The sequence below is a fragment of the Sebastes umbrosus genome, chromosome 7, assembly GCF_015220745.1.
Source record: "Sebastes umbrosus isolate fSebUmb1 chromosome 7, fSebUmb1.pri, whole genome shotgun sequence".
Taxonomy (NCBI): Eukaryota; Metazoa; Chordata; class Actinopteri; order Perciformes; family Sebastidae; genus Sebastes; species Sebastes umbrosus.
Genome location: NC_051275.1, coordinates 17689561 through 17709207, shown reverse-complemented (window position 1 = coordinate 17709207; position 19647 = coordinate 17689561). Strand labels below are relative to the sequence as shown.

The window sequence follows — 19647 nt, the reverse complement described above, 5'->3', positions numbered from 1 at the left end:
AAACGTTGGCTTGTGGAGTTGTAACTTTAATGTCTGACTCTGCTGGTTCCCAGCTCTGTCTGTGTGGCTACAACACAATCTCCTCTGATTTTCTTTGTCTCTGTGTCTCTGTGCACGAGGATGCAGCCTACAGTCAATTTCCATAATTGTAACTGAAAGTGGTTTGGCAGCGTATTGCTAATGCACAAAAGGCATTTACTAGATCTGCTTCTTTGCCAGTTGGTTTGTGAGCTCAGCGCTCCAGCCGGCTGATTGGGTTGCATCAATCAAAGTCTGTCTGTTCACGCACACAGATCTTTGACTTGTTTTCATTCCTATTCTGCAGAATCACTGAATATTTCTTCTTGGATATGAATGTGGACCTGAAAGATTGAACTTTGATTTTCTGTTTTATGGGTCATAAAACATACTTTATATAATTAAATCTGCATGATTCATAGGTTATGAGTTGTAGGTCTAATCAGTTCTTAGAAGGGAAATAGAGATTTGACTTGAATTATTCATCTCCACTGCCATAAAGCTGGCCAGAAACAATAGAAGAAGGAATTAAATATTACATCAATATTCTGGATATGTTTTAGCATGCCCTCGAGGCTGCACGTAGACACAGCACAGCAGTGCTTCAAGCTAAATGCTAACATCAGATGCTTACATGCAGGTATAATGTTTACCATGTTCAATCTTCCTAGTTTAGCGTGTTAGCATACTAACATTTGCTCATTAGAAATAAACACAAAGTACCGCTGAGGCTGATGTCAGTAGTTTTGCGGGTGTTTAGACATAAACGGAAGTACAGTACAGTTCTGGACAAAGTGAATTTTTGACCTGCCGGTGGCGCAAGATGCAAAATTAAAAGTAAAATTAAAGCTGCAAGCAGCGATGAACGGGCCCTCGCCCCTACTTGCGCGTCGGGGATGCTGGCGGGACGCCGACCGACGCGGCCGGGCACCGTGAAGCCGAAACTCTGACGAGCGCCACGACGCCTGCTGCAAGGCTCTACGACAAGCGGTTCGCGAGTTAGAAGGGGGGCGTGGCTAATGTGTAGGGGGCAGGCATAACCTTCACCAATGAAACAGGCACTCTCTGCTGAGTGATATGACACCTCCCACAAGACTGTACTACAAACGGATCATGAGTTATGAAAGGGGGCGTGGCTAATGTGTAGGGGGTGGGCATAACTTTCACCAATGAAACAGGCACTCTCTGCTGAGTGATATGAGACCTCCCGCAAGACTCTACGACAAACGGTTCATGAGTTATGAAAGGGGGCGGGGCTAACGTCTTGGGGCGGGGCTATGAGTATAATTTTTCATATACATGTCATCAGTACTGGACCACCATCATACCTGAGAGATTTGGGGCAGATCGGACTATGTACAGTTGAGTTACAATAACTGCCTGTTTCATGGCGAATGGCTCAAAATGGCCGCCACGCTACGGTCTGGTCGTTAAGTGAACACTCATCATTTTAATAACTTTTCATCTTCAAGGTCTTAAGATGGTCCTGACCAAATTTCAAGTCGATCAGATCAAATCTGTAGGAGGAGTTCGTTAAAGTACGCGGCCTATAAAACGCTAAAAATGACATGAAATCCAATATGGCCGACTTCTGGGTGGGCGGAGCTAATGAAATCCAATGAGGAATATGTTTCAAATGATGAGTGGGATATGCATACCAAATTTCATGAATATCGGATCAACTTTAGATTTCGACGCGTTAGGGGGCGCTATAGAGCCCGCTGGCGACGCCCGTTCCCAATCACTACAGAACATTGCAATTTTCGCCACTCCCGACGCATGTTCCAATTTTGGTGAGTTTTGGGGATGGCTAAGGTCGTCAAAAACGCGTTCTTGCAGCAGAAAAATAATAATACCGACAAATACAATAGGTTCCTTGCACTTCGTGCCAGGACACCGTTGGGTCCTGGCACTTTCGTGCTCGGGCCCTAATAAAAGTGATTAGGATGCAACCTGTGGGGACAATGAATGTATGTACAAAATCCATTGTTTCAAACAGTAAGGATACCTTAGTGACTGTGTTGATACACAAAATGCAGTTTAATAGATAGATAGATTGACTTCATTGACCCCCAAAGGGAAATTGAGGTATTATAGCAGCAATTTATATAGATCACAAAAAACGTGCATCACTCACAAAAGACATGAGGTAGGTACGAAAAACAATGTATTTACAAATCTCTATATAAATGTACATACCAACTACTTTACACTAGATGGAAGAATAATAAATAATAGATAATAGAAAAATACAATAACATAGAGTTAAAGATATATCTCTGCTGTGCAAATTGAAAGTAAAATATGCGTTGTGCAAATATACTGTAATATGCAGATGGGTGTGTTGGGCCACCACAAGCCTCAAGAACAGCTTGAATGCTCCTTGTTATAGATTCTTGGGATGAACACCATTCATCCAAGAGATGTTCCTTCATTTGGTGTTTTGATGATGGTGGTGGAGCGCACTTATTTATTCGTTTTTTTTCTTTGTCATCAATCTGTACAATGTGTTTCATTTAGAACAATGGTTTAATTGTTAAACAATGTATGTGGTGTATAGAGAAATACTTTTGGTAGCCATGATTTTTATGCCTCCGCGCCGGCGACGGCGACGGCTATATCAGGACCACGCAAACACAATATCTCTAGAACACCAGGAGGGATTTTTTTCAAATTTGGCACAAATGTCCACTTGGACTCAAGGATGAACAGATTTTGGTAGTCAAAGGTCAAGGTCACTGTGACCTTACGTCCTTGAGTATTACATCTGGCACAAACATTAACTTGGACTTAATGATCAACTGATTGGACTTTGATGGTCAAAGGTCACTGTGACTTCACAAAAAAAAATGTTTTGTCCATAACTCAAGAATTCATATGCTAGCTATGACAATTTCACTCAAATGTCTAATATGATGAAATAATGAAGTGATGACATTTTAGACATGGATGTAAACTGCAACTGGTTGGCAGAGGCATACAACCACGAGGCGGTTATTCTAGTTTTATTACCTGTGACCCTGAACAGCGTAATTGGCTTAGAAAGTAGATATACAGTATGGATGGATGTTTTTTCTATTGAGCCACCCAGATCCTCACACATCTTGTCCTGTGATTAATTTAGTTGATGACAGCCTGAACAACACCCACACTTACTAAACATGACATTTACACCTCTGTTCTTTTTCCCTGGTGGTTTTAACTCATTAAAGATTATTATTTTTATGTTAGTGGAGGTGTTTTTTTTTTTAATATTTCAGCCAAGGTGGCTCACCAAGCCATGACACATTATCTTTTGTCATGTTAACGCAATCCTTTTATCCCTTCAGGTGTCCACTGTGCCTCAGGAGAGACGGACTCTCAAGTCGACTGTTCCTGAGGGGGCAGAGCTACAGGCTGAATGTCTGCTGGTCAGACAGGTAAGGAGTGTGTATGTGTGTGTGTGTGTGTGTGTGTGTGTGTGTGTGTGTTTGCCCACGTGTATGACGTGTTTACAGGACTTAACTGATGCCGCTGTGGTTTGGAATGAAAAAGGTTTCGGTGGGTGGTGGTTAGTTTTGGCAGTTTATGCTGTTCTTAATATAGGACATCCTGATACCGGTGGAGCAATTTCACCATGCCTCTAAAATAAACTAGATGTGTGTGTGTGTGCATATCTTGATGTGTATTTATGTACCCATCTATGTGTGTGTGTGTGTGTGTGTGTGTGTAGGCTCGGTCTATCAGATATTATTTCTCCACTGGTCGATCTGAATTGAGCCCTGAGTAGACGGAAATTCCCCAGACAGTACTATCACAGCTCACTGGAGAATAATGTGTATGTCTGACTTTCTTTGTGTCTGTCTGACTTTCTTTGTGTGTGTGTGTGTGTGTGTGCGTGTGTTTGTGTGTGTGCGCTATCGTGCCTGAGTTTGATATTGTTGCTGATAATCTGTTTGGTCTGTTTATAATTTGTGACATTGTTAACAAAAGATCAAGATCTTTCTAAACAAATGGATTAAAGAAAACAGCAACACAGCGTTCGACGAGCAGACGCAAGAGAGGATGTGAAACTGCCTGTGTGCGTGTGTGTGTGACGTGTGTGTGTGTGTGTGTGTGTGACGTGTGTGTGTGTGTGACGTGTGTGTGTGCGTGTGTGTGTGTGTGAGAGAGAACTTACAGTGAGAGCACCCTACTATTTCAACCCCTGAGACAGACAAGAGATCTATTAAGATTTAAAGATATCTTTATTTGCAGATTCCTTGGGGACTTGGAGTCTTAATTCAGTTCCTTTTTTATAATTTACATACTCTAATAATGAATCCCAGCCTGCACATCAGTAACCTGGCCTCAGGAGAGACGATGTCTTGCTGTACTTTCACTGTAGTGTAGCTTTCTTCATTGTCTGCTGACGTCCCAGCCGCCCCAGGTCTCCCAGAGAGGCCATCATTTTATAAAGTTAATATTTAATCATATTCAACTTAATCTCCCTCCTCTCCTCCAGGCCTGCAAGTATTACAACTCTGAGCTAAATGTGGTCCAGTTCAAGTATGACGACTACGCTGGAGACTACCGCCTGCTGCCCAGGTAATACACTCGGTCATTACTCAGTCACCTGCTCTACTGTGTCTGCTGTATGGGATTTATAGGAATAGAGAAGCATTTTGGGAAATACACTTTCATGAGGAGAGTTAGATGCGAAGATTGATACCACTTGCATATCTGAGATTGGTATCAACTTCTCCTCTGATTCTTGGCAAGAAAGTGAATACGCACTTTTCACAAAATGTCTGAACCATTTCTTTAACCTCAACTTCCCTATTTGGTGCTTATAGAGCTGGGTATCAAACACATTTTTGGTCTGAAATGCGTCTATAAAAACTGTGGTTCTTTTATTGTCAAGTCCAAAAAGCTTGTTTCCTTACTGAACTGATCAAATAGCTCTTGGTTAGAATTTAAGACAATTTTATTTAGGCATGGTTAGTGTTTATATTTCTCATAGTAAGGTATTGAAAAAGCGCCTTTTTGGAGTCGGTACTAAAACTCAAAATCTGCACTATTACTGAATAACAACACTACGTAGCCCTAGGTTCTCATGTTAATAAACTGCCATAAACAGACGATTCTCATACACCGTTCATAGCTATACCTACGAAAAGTAAATGCAATATAATTCGTATAAATTCCACAAAATCAATTTGTATGTAATCCACGTGATTGTGAACCTGGAAGTATAAAGAGTAACAAACGCGGCGTAGGCAGGAGATCGGGAAGCATATTTTCTCATGTACAGTTGTATTAGTCTATACGTTATTTGATGATATGGAAGGTTAAAAAAAATGTGGATTCATATGTGTTTGACTTCCTGACTTGATTGAAGTCATGTTGGATTGTCTTCTCTCATGAACAACGAGACCCAGAAGTAGCCCCTAACATCAAGGACAACCACAATTTGTTACACCGAGGTGGGAGGACGTTAACAAGAACAAGATGTTCGCAGGTGTTGAGTGAGAAAGAAGTCAGAGTGGAAGATATTCCCCTCTAACACATGTTAGCTTTCAGTGCTCCCTCGATCCCTTTTTTAAATGTCAGTCAGGCAGTCAGTCAGTCAGTCAGTCATTTATTTAAATCAGACTGAGTTTTGTCAGTCCCAGTGAGACTGACCCAGAGCAGCCCTGCAGTAAATTGCTCAACCACAGGAATGTCCCTCCTCTGTCCCATGGGTTGCCACTGTATTCTTTCAGTCAGTTCACATGACCTCTTATCTGACATCCTGGGTGGATTATAAAGTAAAACGCAGCTTAAACGCAAGTTAGAGCACAATCACACCAACTTGAGTTGTCTCTGCAGCTGTGGAATTAAACACAAACACTGTCATATTGTTTATTTATAAGGTTGACGAGATAACCATAAAGGGTAATAAGTCACAAGTTGAGGTGAAATCCACCAGGGAAACCATAGTACAATGGGAATCTACAGCTACTGTATATGTGTGGTTGTTACCGCTGTGATTGATTGGAGCGTTTCTCATCTGTGCAGGCCAATATTAGCATTCCTCTGTCAGTGGCCAGCCCGCAATCACCAGAAATCTTCTAAACATAGTCCCCTTAAGAGATTTTTACGACGGTGACTTTTAGCAGAGGGTGTTTCCAGTGTTCCCCTCCTCACAGACTGCAGCCTAGCTGTCTGCAGCTCACAGCACACACACAAAGGCATATTATCCCGTGGCTCGCACACAAAGACAGGTCAGCCTGTGGAATCAGTGGAGCGGGATGGAGCGAGGACTACCTATTGTCGACTCCTGACAGAGAGCGATGAAGCCGAGTCAGCCACCCACAATCATTTACACCACTCAAATAGAGTGGATTAAACTCCTGAAATCATTTTCTCTTTCCATCAATATATTTCACATTTTTTCTCTCCCTATTCCTTTATAGGAAACTGTACAAAGCGGAGAAGCTGCCGTCTCATTCTTTTGAGATTGACCATGAGGACATTGACAAGGACGAGGTCAGTAATGACCATCTTCTGACAAATGCTTTTAGAATGAATGCATTACATGCTGCATACATCCTGTTTAAATTAGTTTACAGCTGCCTCAAAGCTGTTAAAATGTACTTTGCAAGAGCAGTTAGCGGATCACAGGTTCAGTAGGACATTGTTTATGAACTGACAAATGACCATCCTAAAATAGAATGAGTCTTGGAGCCTTTTCTTTATTGATCATCTGCTCCTCCGTGTCAGAGGGATGAATGGAAAGCTAATGGATCTATAACTAACTGTATTTGTGTTTTACAGGATACCACCTCCCTGTCCTCGTCCAAAGGAGGAGGGGGAGGTGGTGGCAGTGGAGGAGGAATCGGTGTGTTTCGGTCAGGCTGGCTCTACAAGGGGAACTTTAACAGCACCGTCAACAATAGCATCACTGTTCGGGTGAGGAAATGAAGTGATGCTCTCACTTTTCATGCTCAGATGTCTCCCAGCTGAAATGTTTTACCTCACTGTCTGACCTGGTAAACGTAGTTTGAACTTGAATTGTGACTCCTGTTGATGACATGTTTTTACCCAGGATGCGTTTGTAAGGGTGAAGTAGTATCAATATATCAACATCTACATTACTGTTCGTAGGTTAAGAGATATTTCGCAACCACTTTTTATGTTTTTGTGTAATTTTTAGTACTTCGTCTAAACCAGTGGTTCCCAAACTTTTTCACATTAAGGCTAAACTGACACAACTTAGACCAGGACCGCCCGGATAAGATTTTGTCCCGGCTGTGTCCCCAGTTTTTTTGCTTTTAGATGTTTTATTACAGAAAGTTTATGAAACCCATGACCAAAATAGTCATACATTCTGTCATTGTGTTACTTATTGATTATTATAGTTTGCTGGGGATCCCCTGGAACCCCTTCAAGGAACCCTTTGGGGTCCCCAGACCCCACTTTGTTTAGTTAGTTGCCTAATATGACTTTGTCCTTAAACCAGATTAATGTATTTATCTTAAGGTATGTATCTTCTATCTGTACAGTCATTCAAGAGGAGATATTTCCAGCTCACCCAGTTGACGGATAACTCCTACATCATGAACTTCTACAAAGATGAAAAGATCTCCAAGGAACCCAAAGGGTGCATCTTCCTTGACTCGTGCACTGGTGTGGTACAGGTGCGTTTTAAAGCATTCATATAAGTAAGAGCACAACACAATATATACTACAGTATATCATATATAGTGTATATTAATCACCCCTATAAACAGATTCTGTTTTCACATGTAGAATCTGTAGGCAACGGGACAAGATTTTGAAGCGTTCTGGTTTCTGTTTGTAATCCGAGAAGTATTGACCAATCACGTTTGGGCAGGCTTTGGTTGAATGCAGTTGGTGGACCAGTCTGTGTGGAGAACAAAAGAGGCGGAACGTATTGGCCGAAATACAAACTGGCTATTGTCTGAAGATGATTTAGCTTTTTATTTTTTTTATAGTTAGCTTGTAAACTAGCTACTTATGAAACAATTCGGTCGTACACGTCATCTCTCAACTCCAAATCCAGTCTCGCGTCTCAAGTTGCTAGTCGGCTACATCAGAACCCCATAAATATAGCCCCTTGCCCACAGAGGCCTATCTGGTGTCAGACCGATAGACGATGGGTTCCGAGATTGTTCATACGGTATAAAGACTTGTGTATTTAGAGTAAGATATTGAGGCTTTTTCAGGCTCCCTTTCCTCCCAAATAAAAACAAGAATGTGCTGGATGCAAAAAGCTGCAAAGAAAATACATCTAAACACTTAATTCCATTGCATCAAATATTTTATCTACTGAATTCACAATGACCTTCATTACAGCATCCCTCTATAAACAAAACTCAGTAGCAAGATAGCGTAAAAAGAAGTGACATTTAACTTAAACCGAGCACTTATTCTCTTTTATGAGGCGTTAAATGGCTGTAAAATGTGGCTCGTAGAATGATAATGTACGACATGATGACACTACTAGCCCATGTCAAGATGTTATTGTGTTGCTTCCAAGCTTCTAACCTTTATATTTACTTACACAGTGACTGACATCCTCATGGGTGCCATTGTTATGTCTCTGCGTGCTGTTTAAAGACAGTTGTTCAGTTTAATTTACAATAATTGCTGGATGTAGTGTATGTGGGTTTTGGGAATTGCAGCTTCTTGTCTCTTAGGAGGACCGCAATGGAAATGGGCTTTTAATTTTATTGTGTTTATGTGTGGTATCCTTGGCAGTTTAATTGTATGTGTATGCAGTCTTGTATTTACCTTTATTATTGTCAAATAAATCCATCTATCTGTAAGGCTACAGTAGGATGGATGACATTACACTAAGCTAAGCAAGGCTACGTTTATAACTCAGCAGACAGTATCTTCAAAAACATGCGTGTGGAAGAAAGAAAGAGTCACATTTTCCAAAAACAGCACCAAGCTTTGGTTTTGTTGTGTAACCACATTAAGCTATCCATCCTTCCACTCGTCCCCCTACAGAATAACCGCCTGAGGAAACACGCCTTTGAGCTGAAGATGAACGAGGTTACGTACTTCGTGCTGGCCGCGGAGAGCGAGCAGGACATGGAGGAGTGGATCAGCACGTTGACCCGCATTTTGCAGATCAGTCCTCACGACGGCCCGGCTCCTGACCGCAAGAGTCTGGACCTCACCGACCATCGGCAGGGTGAGACCGGTTTCTGTTTTTGTATTTAGTAATACACAAAGCGATGGATGTAGGGAGAGGGAACTGAAAAATAGTTGGAACGAGCGAAGGGGATGGAAGCATAAATGGTAATTTAGTGGCGAAAGGGGTATTTAAGGATTGGAAATTTTAGCATAATTCCATCACATGTATAAATCATGGCGCCCTAAAGAGAGGAAGATTTTATACTCAGCAAAAATGTAACCTCCTCCTTCGTCTCTCTATAACTAAATAATATCCACCGTCTTGCCATCACCTTAATTGTGAATTTCAGCCAGGTTAGGGGTCAATCCATAACATCACTAACAGGAAATGAGGCCAACCAGTGACTCCCATCATACCTTGTTATTAAAAAACGTTACATGGAATCATAATTCATAAAACTCGACCGTATGTGCCAGCTCTGTGAGAGCTCGGGCACGGGACCACGGCCTGTAACATAACACACACCGACAGAGAGCTTTGAGACTTGGCCCGGTGAAAAGTGGTGGAATGATGTAATCGCCTCCGCCGTCATGGCTCTGCGGTCTGTTAGCGTGCCTCTAAATCAGGCCGCGAGCGTGCGGCGACCTACCATTAATGAGCCATTCTGTTCTGCATGGCCTTTGGGAAGAATTGCTCCAGGCACATGACGGTTAGATTTCTGCAGAAGCCCGCCTGCCTTATTACCCGTGAATACCACAAATGGAGTCATATTTTATTCTGAGATGGATATATGTCCGCTGTCTCTGGTTGGTGTGTATTTAGTGTACTGCTGAACCTATTTTAGAAAATGATATATGGCCTTTAACCTTTTGGGGAAAATGGACCGCTTAGATAAACATTCTCATCCACTCAGTGTCGTCACTCATAAACCGAAGTCCCTCTGATTGTGTTTGTTCTCCCTCCAGATGTGTTCGACCTGTCGTTGACTGACTGCTGTTTGCAGGAAAATGAAGATACGACTACAGAGAACGGCATCAATCCAGAGCTAGCAAAGGTCAGCTCTTCTCTTTCAAACAATAATAATATACCTCTGCTGCTACTGCCTGCAGTTACCACTATTATTAATAACTGTACATGCATGCAGAGCACAGCTGTCAGAGTCTATTTAAAGGTACCCTTTGGAGGTTTTGACCATTGGTGGCGCTAATGAGCGATATTTAGCATGAGGAGGCACACAAGCGATACACATTCCTACCATCATTAATAAATGTTAAAGTGATAGTTAATTATAATTCAGTTAATAGGTATTTTAATGTTTACTAATTATTAGTAATGCTATAATTTATGTTATTTTATCATTAGGTTGTGTAATATGTAATAATTAGTTTATAAATTATAGATTGTATCATAGCTGATAAGAGACGATTACATTAGTAAACTATTAACAGTTCATTTTTGCACACATTATAACATTTTATATGCTATATTAAGTATTTGTTACTAATTACCAAATGATTTTTAAACCTTTAATACATTATTTGTAAAACATCTATAGACATTAGATATATAGAAGTACCGATAACCAATTATTAGCTATTGACAAAGTATTAACTATCTATCTACATAATGTTTATAGATGTTTTACAAAGTATTTTTAACCATTTAACAAGTTATTATAATCATCAGTTGCAAATTTATAATAGCCATCAAAATAATGTTTATAAACTGTTTTCAAACTAATTATTAAGCATTAACAAAGTGTTAATATCTATGTGATGGTTTTGCAAACGATTTTGGTTTAAAAATCATTCGGTAATCCTTACCAAATACTTATAATATATTATATAAAATGTTATAATGTGTGCAACAATAAACTGTTAAAATAACATAAATCTATTGCATTACTAATAATTAGTAATCTTTATTAATTATCATGTTATTGTTTGTACAGTAAAATAACTATTAACTAAAGTTTAATTAACTATGAATTTACCATTTATTAATGATGGTTATTATGAAGTGTTTTTTCTATTGATCAACAGTTGGTAATGGTAAAAACTTAATAATGCGTCAGCAAAAGACAGGAAAAAATAATAGAGAGATATCATAATTCACAATTTATTATTTGCATCAAGTATCTTTGACTGTCTTTCTCACCATCTCTTCCCCAACAGTATATCTCTGAGACAGATGAAGGAATTCGCTCTGCCAGGAGAGAAGAGAGGTTGAATCTGTTCTCACTGGACCCGGATACTCCTGTATGTGTTCATTGTTTTTGTATTTTTCTATTTTATACAGTGTTTTATCTTTACATGACTTACATAATGTTTTGACTTCATGCATTGTTGTACTTTATGACATGAATCGGATGTTAATGTCACAATGCTGCAGTTTTTAACCAGATCTCACGAGTACATTTCTTGTAATTCTCGTCAATGATTCCAGCTTGGTAAAAATAAAATAAAGTAAAGCAAACTATATTTCACAAACCACAGGTTCTGAGGAGCCCACGGATTGAACATTCGTCAGTTGAGAGCGCACCAGTGCGTCCGTTTGAGGAGAAACTGGGCAGAAGGTTCATGATAAATTGCCGATCACTCAACCTCATGCTGCAGGGCTGCATCAACGAGAGTGAAACTGGGCCGGTCACTAATGTGAGGACTAGAAACATGTCAAACATGCTTAAAAAAAATTACTTTTGCATTCATATTTCACTGAAATAAATGGTAATGCATATATAAATAATGGAACTGAGACTGACTGAGCTAAATCTGCTCCACTAGATTGAACCCTTCTTCGTGTCGCTGGCTCTGCTGGACGTACGAGAAGGGAGGAAGGTGTCTGCAGACTTTCACATAGACCTCAACCACGAGGCCGTGCGTCAGATGCTCGGAGGCTGCTGTAACGGGACGGGCAGTCCAGCGACGGGGGTCGTAGGTCAGGAAAACGGCCTGTGCTCTCCTGCTGAGAAGAAGCCAGGAGACTGTAGCCTCAGCCTGGACCTGGAGCACTGGCTATGCTTCCCCAAACAGGTACAGAGATGTTACTCCTACAGTATGTTTTATAGAAGGAGAAATGCATTTAACATGTAGAATGACTCTTTCCAATGCTCTCCATGCAGGCCATTTTCTCAGTCACCAACCCCCACACAGACATAGTGATGGTGGCAAGAGTGGAAAAGGTGCTGATGGGAAATATTGCTTGTGGGACAGAACCATATATCAAGAATACAGACTCCAGCAAGGTCAGAAAGTCATTTGTTCATCATTGCTTTGCTCTTTCTCTCTTTGCTCAACCTTTTATATTGTCTAATCTCTTGAAGGAAGCTGGGAAAAATGGCTCATGAAACATGCTGTTTAGGGCGTTTATTCTCCGGGAAATGGCTTAATCCACTCAAACAGTTTAAATGCATGACATTTACAAAATGGTTTTCCTGTAAGGCCAGAGTTTATCTTCATCGCTGAATGCCAGTCCGCTCCAGATAGTTTAGAAATGAGGTTTTTTCCGACATCCTATCCAAGACATTTCCTGGCTTCCCTGCTGGCTGTGCTCCATGTGGTCCTTGTTTAAATGACTAAGTGAATCACCAGACATTCAACCTGCTGCCTGTATCAGACAACCTCCTGATTTAGTCTGTCACTCTGTCTAGGTCAACTAGAATTTAGGGCTGATCACACCCCATTGTGTTTAAAATGATCCGCTGCGGTGTCTTGCTAACTGTCCTTCTCTCTGTGCTTGTGTCTCGTACAGATTGTTCAGAAGATTATGAAATCCAACAAACAGTTCTGTAGTAAACTGGGAAAGTACCGTATGCCGTTTGCCTGGTCCGTCAGGTCAGTGCATCCCGGTTGGAGGCTCGGTTGTTGTAAACATTTTCAAATATACTTACCATGTTCTCTCCGCAGGATCTACTCTTTAACAGTATGTCTCTTTCGATGTATTATAGGTCAGTGTTTAAGGACAACCACGGGGCACTGGACAGAGAGGCTCGATTCTCGCCTCTCTTCAAACAGGAGAGCAACAAGATTTCCACAGATGACTTGATTAAGCTGGTATCTGAATACAGGAGGTAAAGTATACTTACTGTAACTCACTTAGGCGCATCCCAGGCAAGATAAACAGTTCTTACGACAATCTAAGGCGAGACACCCCAGGCAAAAACATCAATTTGGAGATTTTGGGCTATTTTGCTTCCATAACATGTCTTCTTTCAGACCAGTATAAAGAAAAAACCCAAAACACACATTTAGGTGTTTATTTTACTTCACTTTATCTATTTGCATCTGTAGATTTCTCCTAAATTCAACAAAAGTTACCATTAGATAATGCTTCATTTGTATATTTGAACATAAAATCTCAGAAAACTGGTAATACAAATTGTCTTAATGTAAGTAATCTACTGGGAAACTTTCATGGTGATATCTATTAGTTACATTTTTTACCCAATTCACCTGTAGCCTTAATTCAAATTTTTGTGTGTGCAGGGCTGAGAAGACCAGCAAACTGCAGACTATTCCCGGGGCGCTGGAAATCGCAGTCGACCACGTTCCATTGGAGCATCCTAGTATGTCCGCTTTCTAGGCAACACCTCTCCTCAATCTACGTTAATTCATGTTCTCACTCTGCTGTCTGTCTGCCTCCTCCTTCCCCTCCACTTCTCTACTCTGCGATGTGTTTGAAACTCTCTCTTTTCTGTGCTTTCAGACTGTGTGACATCCTCCTGTATACCGGTGAAGCCATTCGAAGAGCTGAGCAAACACCAGCCTACTGTGGAGGTGGAGGAGTTTGTCCAGGACACCACCAAGTTCACGCAGCCGCACCGCGTCTACAGGAACCACATCTACGTCTACCCTAAACACCTCAAATATGACAGCCAGAAGAGCTTCGCCAAGGTAACTTAAAAGCATCATTTGAGTGTAGCCTTAGATCCAAAAATCACAAACAACACGCCTCTTGTTTTTTACATACTTCATATACTTTTATTATTCACAGTTTTAATGGTTAGATACAATGGTCCTCTTGTTCGCAGGCTCGTAACCTTTCCGTCTACGTGGAGTTCCGCAGCTCAGACGAAGAAGTTGCCAAACCTTTAAAGGTAGATCGCTATCCAAAAACATGCTGATGGGACATTTACTGGCATTTATACGGCTCCGTTTTCTCCAGTGAAACGCTGTCTGTCATGAGAAACTAACTTTATTTTGCCCCTTTTTCTGTGGTTGCTGTTTTTCCAGTGCATCTACGGCAAGCCGGGAGGTCCAGTCCTCACCACAGCAGCCTGCTCCACAGTCCTGCATCACTCCCAGAGCCCCGACTTCTACGATGAGGTAATTGAAGAACCATCACATTTCATATCATTACAACCTGGAAGTGGATTGACTTTAGCTTTAGCAGTCAAGAACATGTTTACAGATACCTCACCAATCTGCAGCATCCCATAATATAACCCACTACATGCTGTTGTGTCCCCAGGTGAAGATTGAGCTTCCTACTCAACTTCATGAAAAGCACCACCTCCTTTTCTCCTTTTACCACGTCACCTGTGACATCAACGCCAAGACGAATGCTAAGAGGAAAGAAACCCTGGAGACACCAGGTGAGCTGGTGCTCGATCTGGAGTGAAACTTTTATTATGCAGCGGGTTATCTTGTGGTTGGTCTTGTCCACCATTCAGTACTCTGTGTTTTGTATTTTTAGTGGGGTATTCTTGGCTGCCTCTCCTCAAAGAAGGCCGTCTGTCATCCCAGGAGTTCAGCGTCCCCGTCTCTTGTAACCTGCTGCCTGGATACCTGGCCATCAAGGAGGCCAGCAACACCAAGGTGAGAAGGAGGAAGGAAAGGGAAGAGGAGGAGGACAGATACAGGAGTGTATGAATATTAGAAATTGTGATGAATAATAAAAACATTAATTTCTGCGAGAAGAAGGGTATTAATCATCGCAGCATGTGATAAATGGGAGTGTTTGAAGAGAGTGAACATGGGTCGGTGGCATCCTCACTTTCTCCATTTTGCAGAATGGAGCAGATGTGAAATGGGTCGATGGAGGAAAAGCTATCTTCAAAGTGTCCACCAACGTCGTCTCCACAGTTTACACTCAGGTGAGACCATCATCTGGGTTTCTGCTGTCTCTCTTTCGTTTTTACTGGCTTACTGATACTTGATGTGTCCAAGGTATGATAGATTACAGCCCCACATGCACCTGAACAGGATAAGTGGTATAGAAAATCGATGGATTGCTGGCTTTCTACCTATTGTTTCAGCCACTACATCCTTGTTAAAATGAGCCAGAATGAGGACATGCACTGTCAAGGTCTTAGCCTCAAAGAAACACTCAACGCTTAATCCCAGAATTAGGTAATTGGCCATTTTTGTAGCTGTTCGATCTCAGCTTTCTCCAGCAGAATTAAAATGAATGGTGTCTGCTTGTGTGGAATAGCAAAATGGACATAAAATGACCATTAGATGTCCCTAAACAAATTAGAGGATTAATGGATGGTAAAAGTCAGGGGTATTCAATTCAAATTCAAAGAGGTCCAGTTACTAGAATCTCCTCCCAGTAAAGATCCGAATCTCATACTATCTAGATTACGTTACCTATTGCCTAGCCTATCAAATATCATCATCATTGAACTTGTATGGCACTGGAATGGGAAACAAATATCTTTTACTATAAATAAAATTAGTATTAGCACAATTAAGTTATGCCTACATTTCAAGTAAAAGAAAACAAGAAAGAATCTTCTAAATTAAATTATTAAAAAGTGCCTCTTTTAGAAAAAAATGCAAAGAGAGCTTTGAGCAGCCCCTTTTCACTTTATTTTTTATTTTACATTTTTGTTCAACTTCCTGTCTTAGAGAGAGAAATGGGCCTGTGACTGCCCTCCCAGTGGTTTGAGTCTTGGCTTAAATGGAGGTAGTGCCATCATTCTCATGCACATGTGTAGATGCTCATTGGTACTTGGTTTTAATAATGTTCATAGCGGAGAAAGCTGACTCACAGCTGTAAGTCCATCCAAGTCTCAGACACAGTCTGTAGCCAGAGAGTAGCAGGGCATTGCTCTCATGCCGTCATCTCTCTCATGCTGTTGTTCTGTCAGGCGAGCTGTCAACGCACAACAAACATCGATTCGATCGGCGCAATTGAGTGAATCTATTGCCGTATTAACTGGATTAGCTATGCCCGCGGTCCACAACGCTCCTTGAAGATTAAGCCTATTATTTATTCTCAGAAATGTATCAGAAATTGGTCACGGGTCCAGATAGAACCTGTCTTAGTTTCACTTGCAATACTTGCAATTATAAAAGGCAACTGAAATCAAGTAGATTATAAAGGACATTTAGAATTACTTGTACAGACAAGTTAGGAATAGCATAAATACATTTAAAAAAGGACAATTTAAAAAGTAAGATAGAATATGAAGTCATGTATCATAATAACATGTCACAAAGATAAAGAGAAAACAGGTCTTAAGATGATTCTCAAAAATATCAATGGATATTCAATAGATATGAATCTCTTCTTAGAACGACTGTCAACAGTCAGTAAAACGGACCCTTTAAACTACACAGAACAACAAAATTTACTCTATAGTGTGTTGGCCTCCATAGTACAATCATCAGCCTAAAAAAACATCACAATGGGGGCCTGGGTTAGCTCAGTTGGTAGAGCAGGCGTCCATGTATTAAGGCTTGGTCCTGACTGCAGTGGCCCGGGTTCGAATCCGGCCTGTGGCCCTTTCCGCATCCACTCTCTCTCTCCCCCCTTTCAAGACTCTATCCACTGTCCTGTCATAAAAATGGAAAAATGCCCCCAAAAAAATAACTTTAAAAAAAAAAAAAACATCACAATGAACTTGGTGGTTATTTTATGTCCTTTTTGAAACTATTAAAAATACTTCACTTGTTTGTGACAAGGTTGAGACAGTGAAACTGAAAAATGACATAGTGAGGTGCTGAAGTTCACATTTTAGGATTAACTGATACTTTAAAAGGAACCGGCCCACTAAGTGTTATTGCAGATGCTTTGTGCTGATTCATGGTTTCTTCTCTCTGTGCCAGGACCCCCACCTGAACCGATTCTTCCAGCAGTGCCAGAAGAGAGAGCTGGACCTCTCGCTACCTCCTACCTCCGACTTCCAGAACTGCTTGAAGGTCAGAGAAAAGGGACTAAATCCCCTCAGTTTTCATTTAATGTGACCGAGACAAAAACCCAAGCCTTGGCTGCTGAACACATGTCTAATCAGTGCAACACTACTGTACTGTATGCCAGACAGTTTTTTGCCTTTTTTACGGTTTCTTATTTATTTCCACCCTTCTCCACCTCTTCCTCCTCCTACGCCTTTTTTTTCCACCGTCCTCCAGGGTCTTCTCAGTATGGAGAGGATCCCAGTGATCATCCGATTCCTGCCAGTGCTCTTCAACCAGCTGTTCAAGGTCCTGACTCAGAATGACGACGACGATGTCACTACCGCCACCACCAGGTAGGCAGCAGTACTACAACGTCCACAACAGCTGGGTTGACATCAGGGTGGGGGCTCAGTGGATGTGGTAAAGCACACAGTGAGGGCAGTGTTTAAAACACCATCTCTCAGTTTTATTGTTTGATGAATCGTGTATCATAAAAGTCCTGCTATTGAAGAGAAAGAATGAGGAGGAAATGTATGTTTTATTTAATGATAAAGGCTGTAATAATTCAAACTCTTTGTTGCTCTGCGTCTGCAGGGTGCTGGTCCACATTGTTGCAAAGTGCCATGAAGAAAACCTGGATCACTACCTGCACTCCTATATCAAGGTATAATAACATATACAGTAAACCAGCAATACGATGGTGTGTGTTTGGTGTGCTGTTAGAAATCCTTGGAATGGAGTGTGTTTGTATGCAGGGTGATCATATGATAATTATGAAGGCTGTTGTTTTCCACGAAGGACGGGAATCTCTGCACAGACTATTTAATTTCTGAGGCTGTATGTGTATATGTTTGTGTGTGTTTGGGCCAGCAGGAGTGTGGCTAGGGCCGCGTGCCCAGAAAACTGTGCAAACACAAACAGAGAAGTAGGGAGAGAAGACGAAGGAGAAGAAGAAAGGGTGATTGAGCAGGAGGCAAACTGGGACATTCAGCCGGCTCAATCAGAAACACAAGGCGCGTTTGTTGAAAGGGGCGAAATCAGTGAGAGAATTAGAGAAGAGAGCAGGAGAAACCACAAGACCTGTTTCATGTTGGCCACAGTGAAGGAAAACTGCAGCGCCTGGAGAGGCAGTGGCAAAGACGAACGATGGGAGGGGAAGAGAGGAGAGGACCCGCACGGCTAATGGAACCAGGGTTGCCATAGTAACAGATTGGCATGATACTCAGTAGTAGTGGTGCCCAATTTAAACTGCTGAGTGTGTGTGTGTGTGTGTGTGTGTGTTCAATGAGGAGAGGAAAGAGAGGAGGTTCAATTCACTGTAGCATGAATTGAGTAGTATGCAGGAATATAATATGAATCAAACCTTACACGTCCAAACGGAAAATATTTGATTTCCTTTCTTTCAAGTGTTTTTGTCCATATGCATCTATGTATTTGTGATACAAGTATTTTGGTAATCCATTAGTTGTTTAAGCTTTACATTCTCTAGTTCCAGCTCCCCAATTGTGAGGATTTGCTGCTTTCCATTATAACCTGAATGGTTTTGGGTTTTGGTTTGTTGGTCGCACACAAAACAACATGTTAAGACATCACCTTGGGCTGTAGGAAATTGTGTAGGTCACATTTAAACATTTTATAGACCATTGATGAATCAATTAATCAAGAAAATAATCAGCAGATTGGGCAGATTTGGTCCATAAAATATCAGTAAATGGTGAAAAATGTTGATCAGTGTTTCCTAAATCCCAAGATGACGTCCTAAAATGTCTTGTTTTGTCCACAACATAAAGACAGTACGTTTACTGTCCTAGAGGAGTAGAGAAACCAGAATATATTCACATTTAAGAAGTTAGAATCAGGGATTTCTGATTTTTCTTTTCTTAGAAAAATACTCAAACCAATTAATCAATTATCAAAATAGTTACTGACTAATCGATTAATCGTTGCAGCTCTAATTATTTCCATTATCACTAAATCTGCTCTATACTTTCTCGATAAATCAGTTAATCCTCTGCTCTATGAAACATCCAAAAACAGTGAAAAATGTTCATCACAATATTCTCCAGCAGACATTAAATGTCTTTACAAACCGTCCAAAACCCCAAAATATGAAATTTACTGTAATGTAAAACAAAGAAAAGCAGCAAATTCTCTCATTTGAGAACCAGGAAATATCAGATTTTTGGGGCATTTTTGCTTGAAAAGTGACTTTAAAGTTTATCAAAACAGTTGCCAATCAAGTTTCTTTCACTGGATTTATCAATCAATTAATCGACTAATCGTTGCAGCTCTAGTTAAGAACATGAACTGCAACACACCTGGCATCTGGGCGGGGATCTCTGTTGAATCGATAATGAAAAGAATTGTTAGTATTCAGCTTTTGACCGACTCCTTTTC

General features: G+C 40.9%; 1 protein-coding gene and 1 long non-coding RNA gene across 15 annotated transcripts in view; one reads left to right on the top strand and one right to left on the bottom strand.

Annotated features, from left to right (window-relative positions):
* dock10 (dedicator of cytokinesis 10) overlaps positions 1-19647 on the top strand; it is a 74203-nt gene that overhangs the window by 34170 nt on the left and 20386 nt on the right. For all 14 annotated transcript variants that reach the window (XM_037775061.1, XM_037775060.1, XM_037775069.1 and 11 more), the window contains exons 3-25: positions 3348-3437; positions 4502-4584; positions 6435-6507; positions 6796-6930; positions 7524-7658; positions 8998-9184; positions 10093-10181; positions 11302-11385; positions 11623-11781; positions 11911-12159; positions 12249-12371; positions 12878-12960; positions 13074-13196; positions 13612-13691; positions 13832-14019; positions 14157-14222; positions 14359-14451; positions 14597-14720; positions 14822-14943; positions 15138-15221; positions 17182-17274; positions 17485-17603; positions 17845-17914. In XM_037775061.1, coding sequence (XP_037630989.1) covers positions 3348-3437; positions 4502-4584; positions 6435-6507; positions 6796-6930; positions 7524-7658; positions 8998-9184; positions 10093-10181; positions 11302-11385; positions 11623-11781; positions 11911-12159; positions 12249-12371; positions 12878-12960; positions 13074-13196; positions 13612-13691; positions 13832-14019; positions 14157-14222; positions 14359-14451; positions 14597-14720; positions 14822-14943; positions 15138-15221; positions 17182-17274; positions 17485-17603; positions 17845-17914 — 2652 coding nt within the window. The remainder of the gene's footprint in view (positions 1-3347; positions 3438-4501; positions 4585-6434; positions 6508-6795; positions 6931-7523; positions 7659-8997; positions 9185-10092; positions 10182-11301; positions 11386-11622; positions 11782-11910; positions 12160-12248; positions 12372-12877; positions 12961-13073; positions 13197-13611; positions 13692-13831; positions 14020-14156; positions 14223-14358; positions 14452-14596; positions 14721-14821; positions 14944-15137; positions 15222-17181; positions 17275-17484; positions 17604-17844; positions 17915-19647) is intronic.
* Positions 4231-19642, bottom strand: LOC119491255. The gene is made up of 3 exons (XR_005207571.1): positions 19048-19642; positions 13218-13220; positions 4231-4242 (listed from the first exon to the last, which is right to left on the bottom strand). It is a non-coding gene; the product is annotated as an uncharacterized LOC119491255 (long non-coding RNA).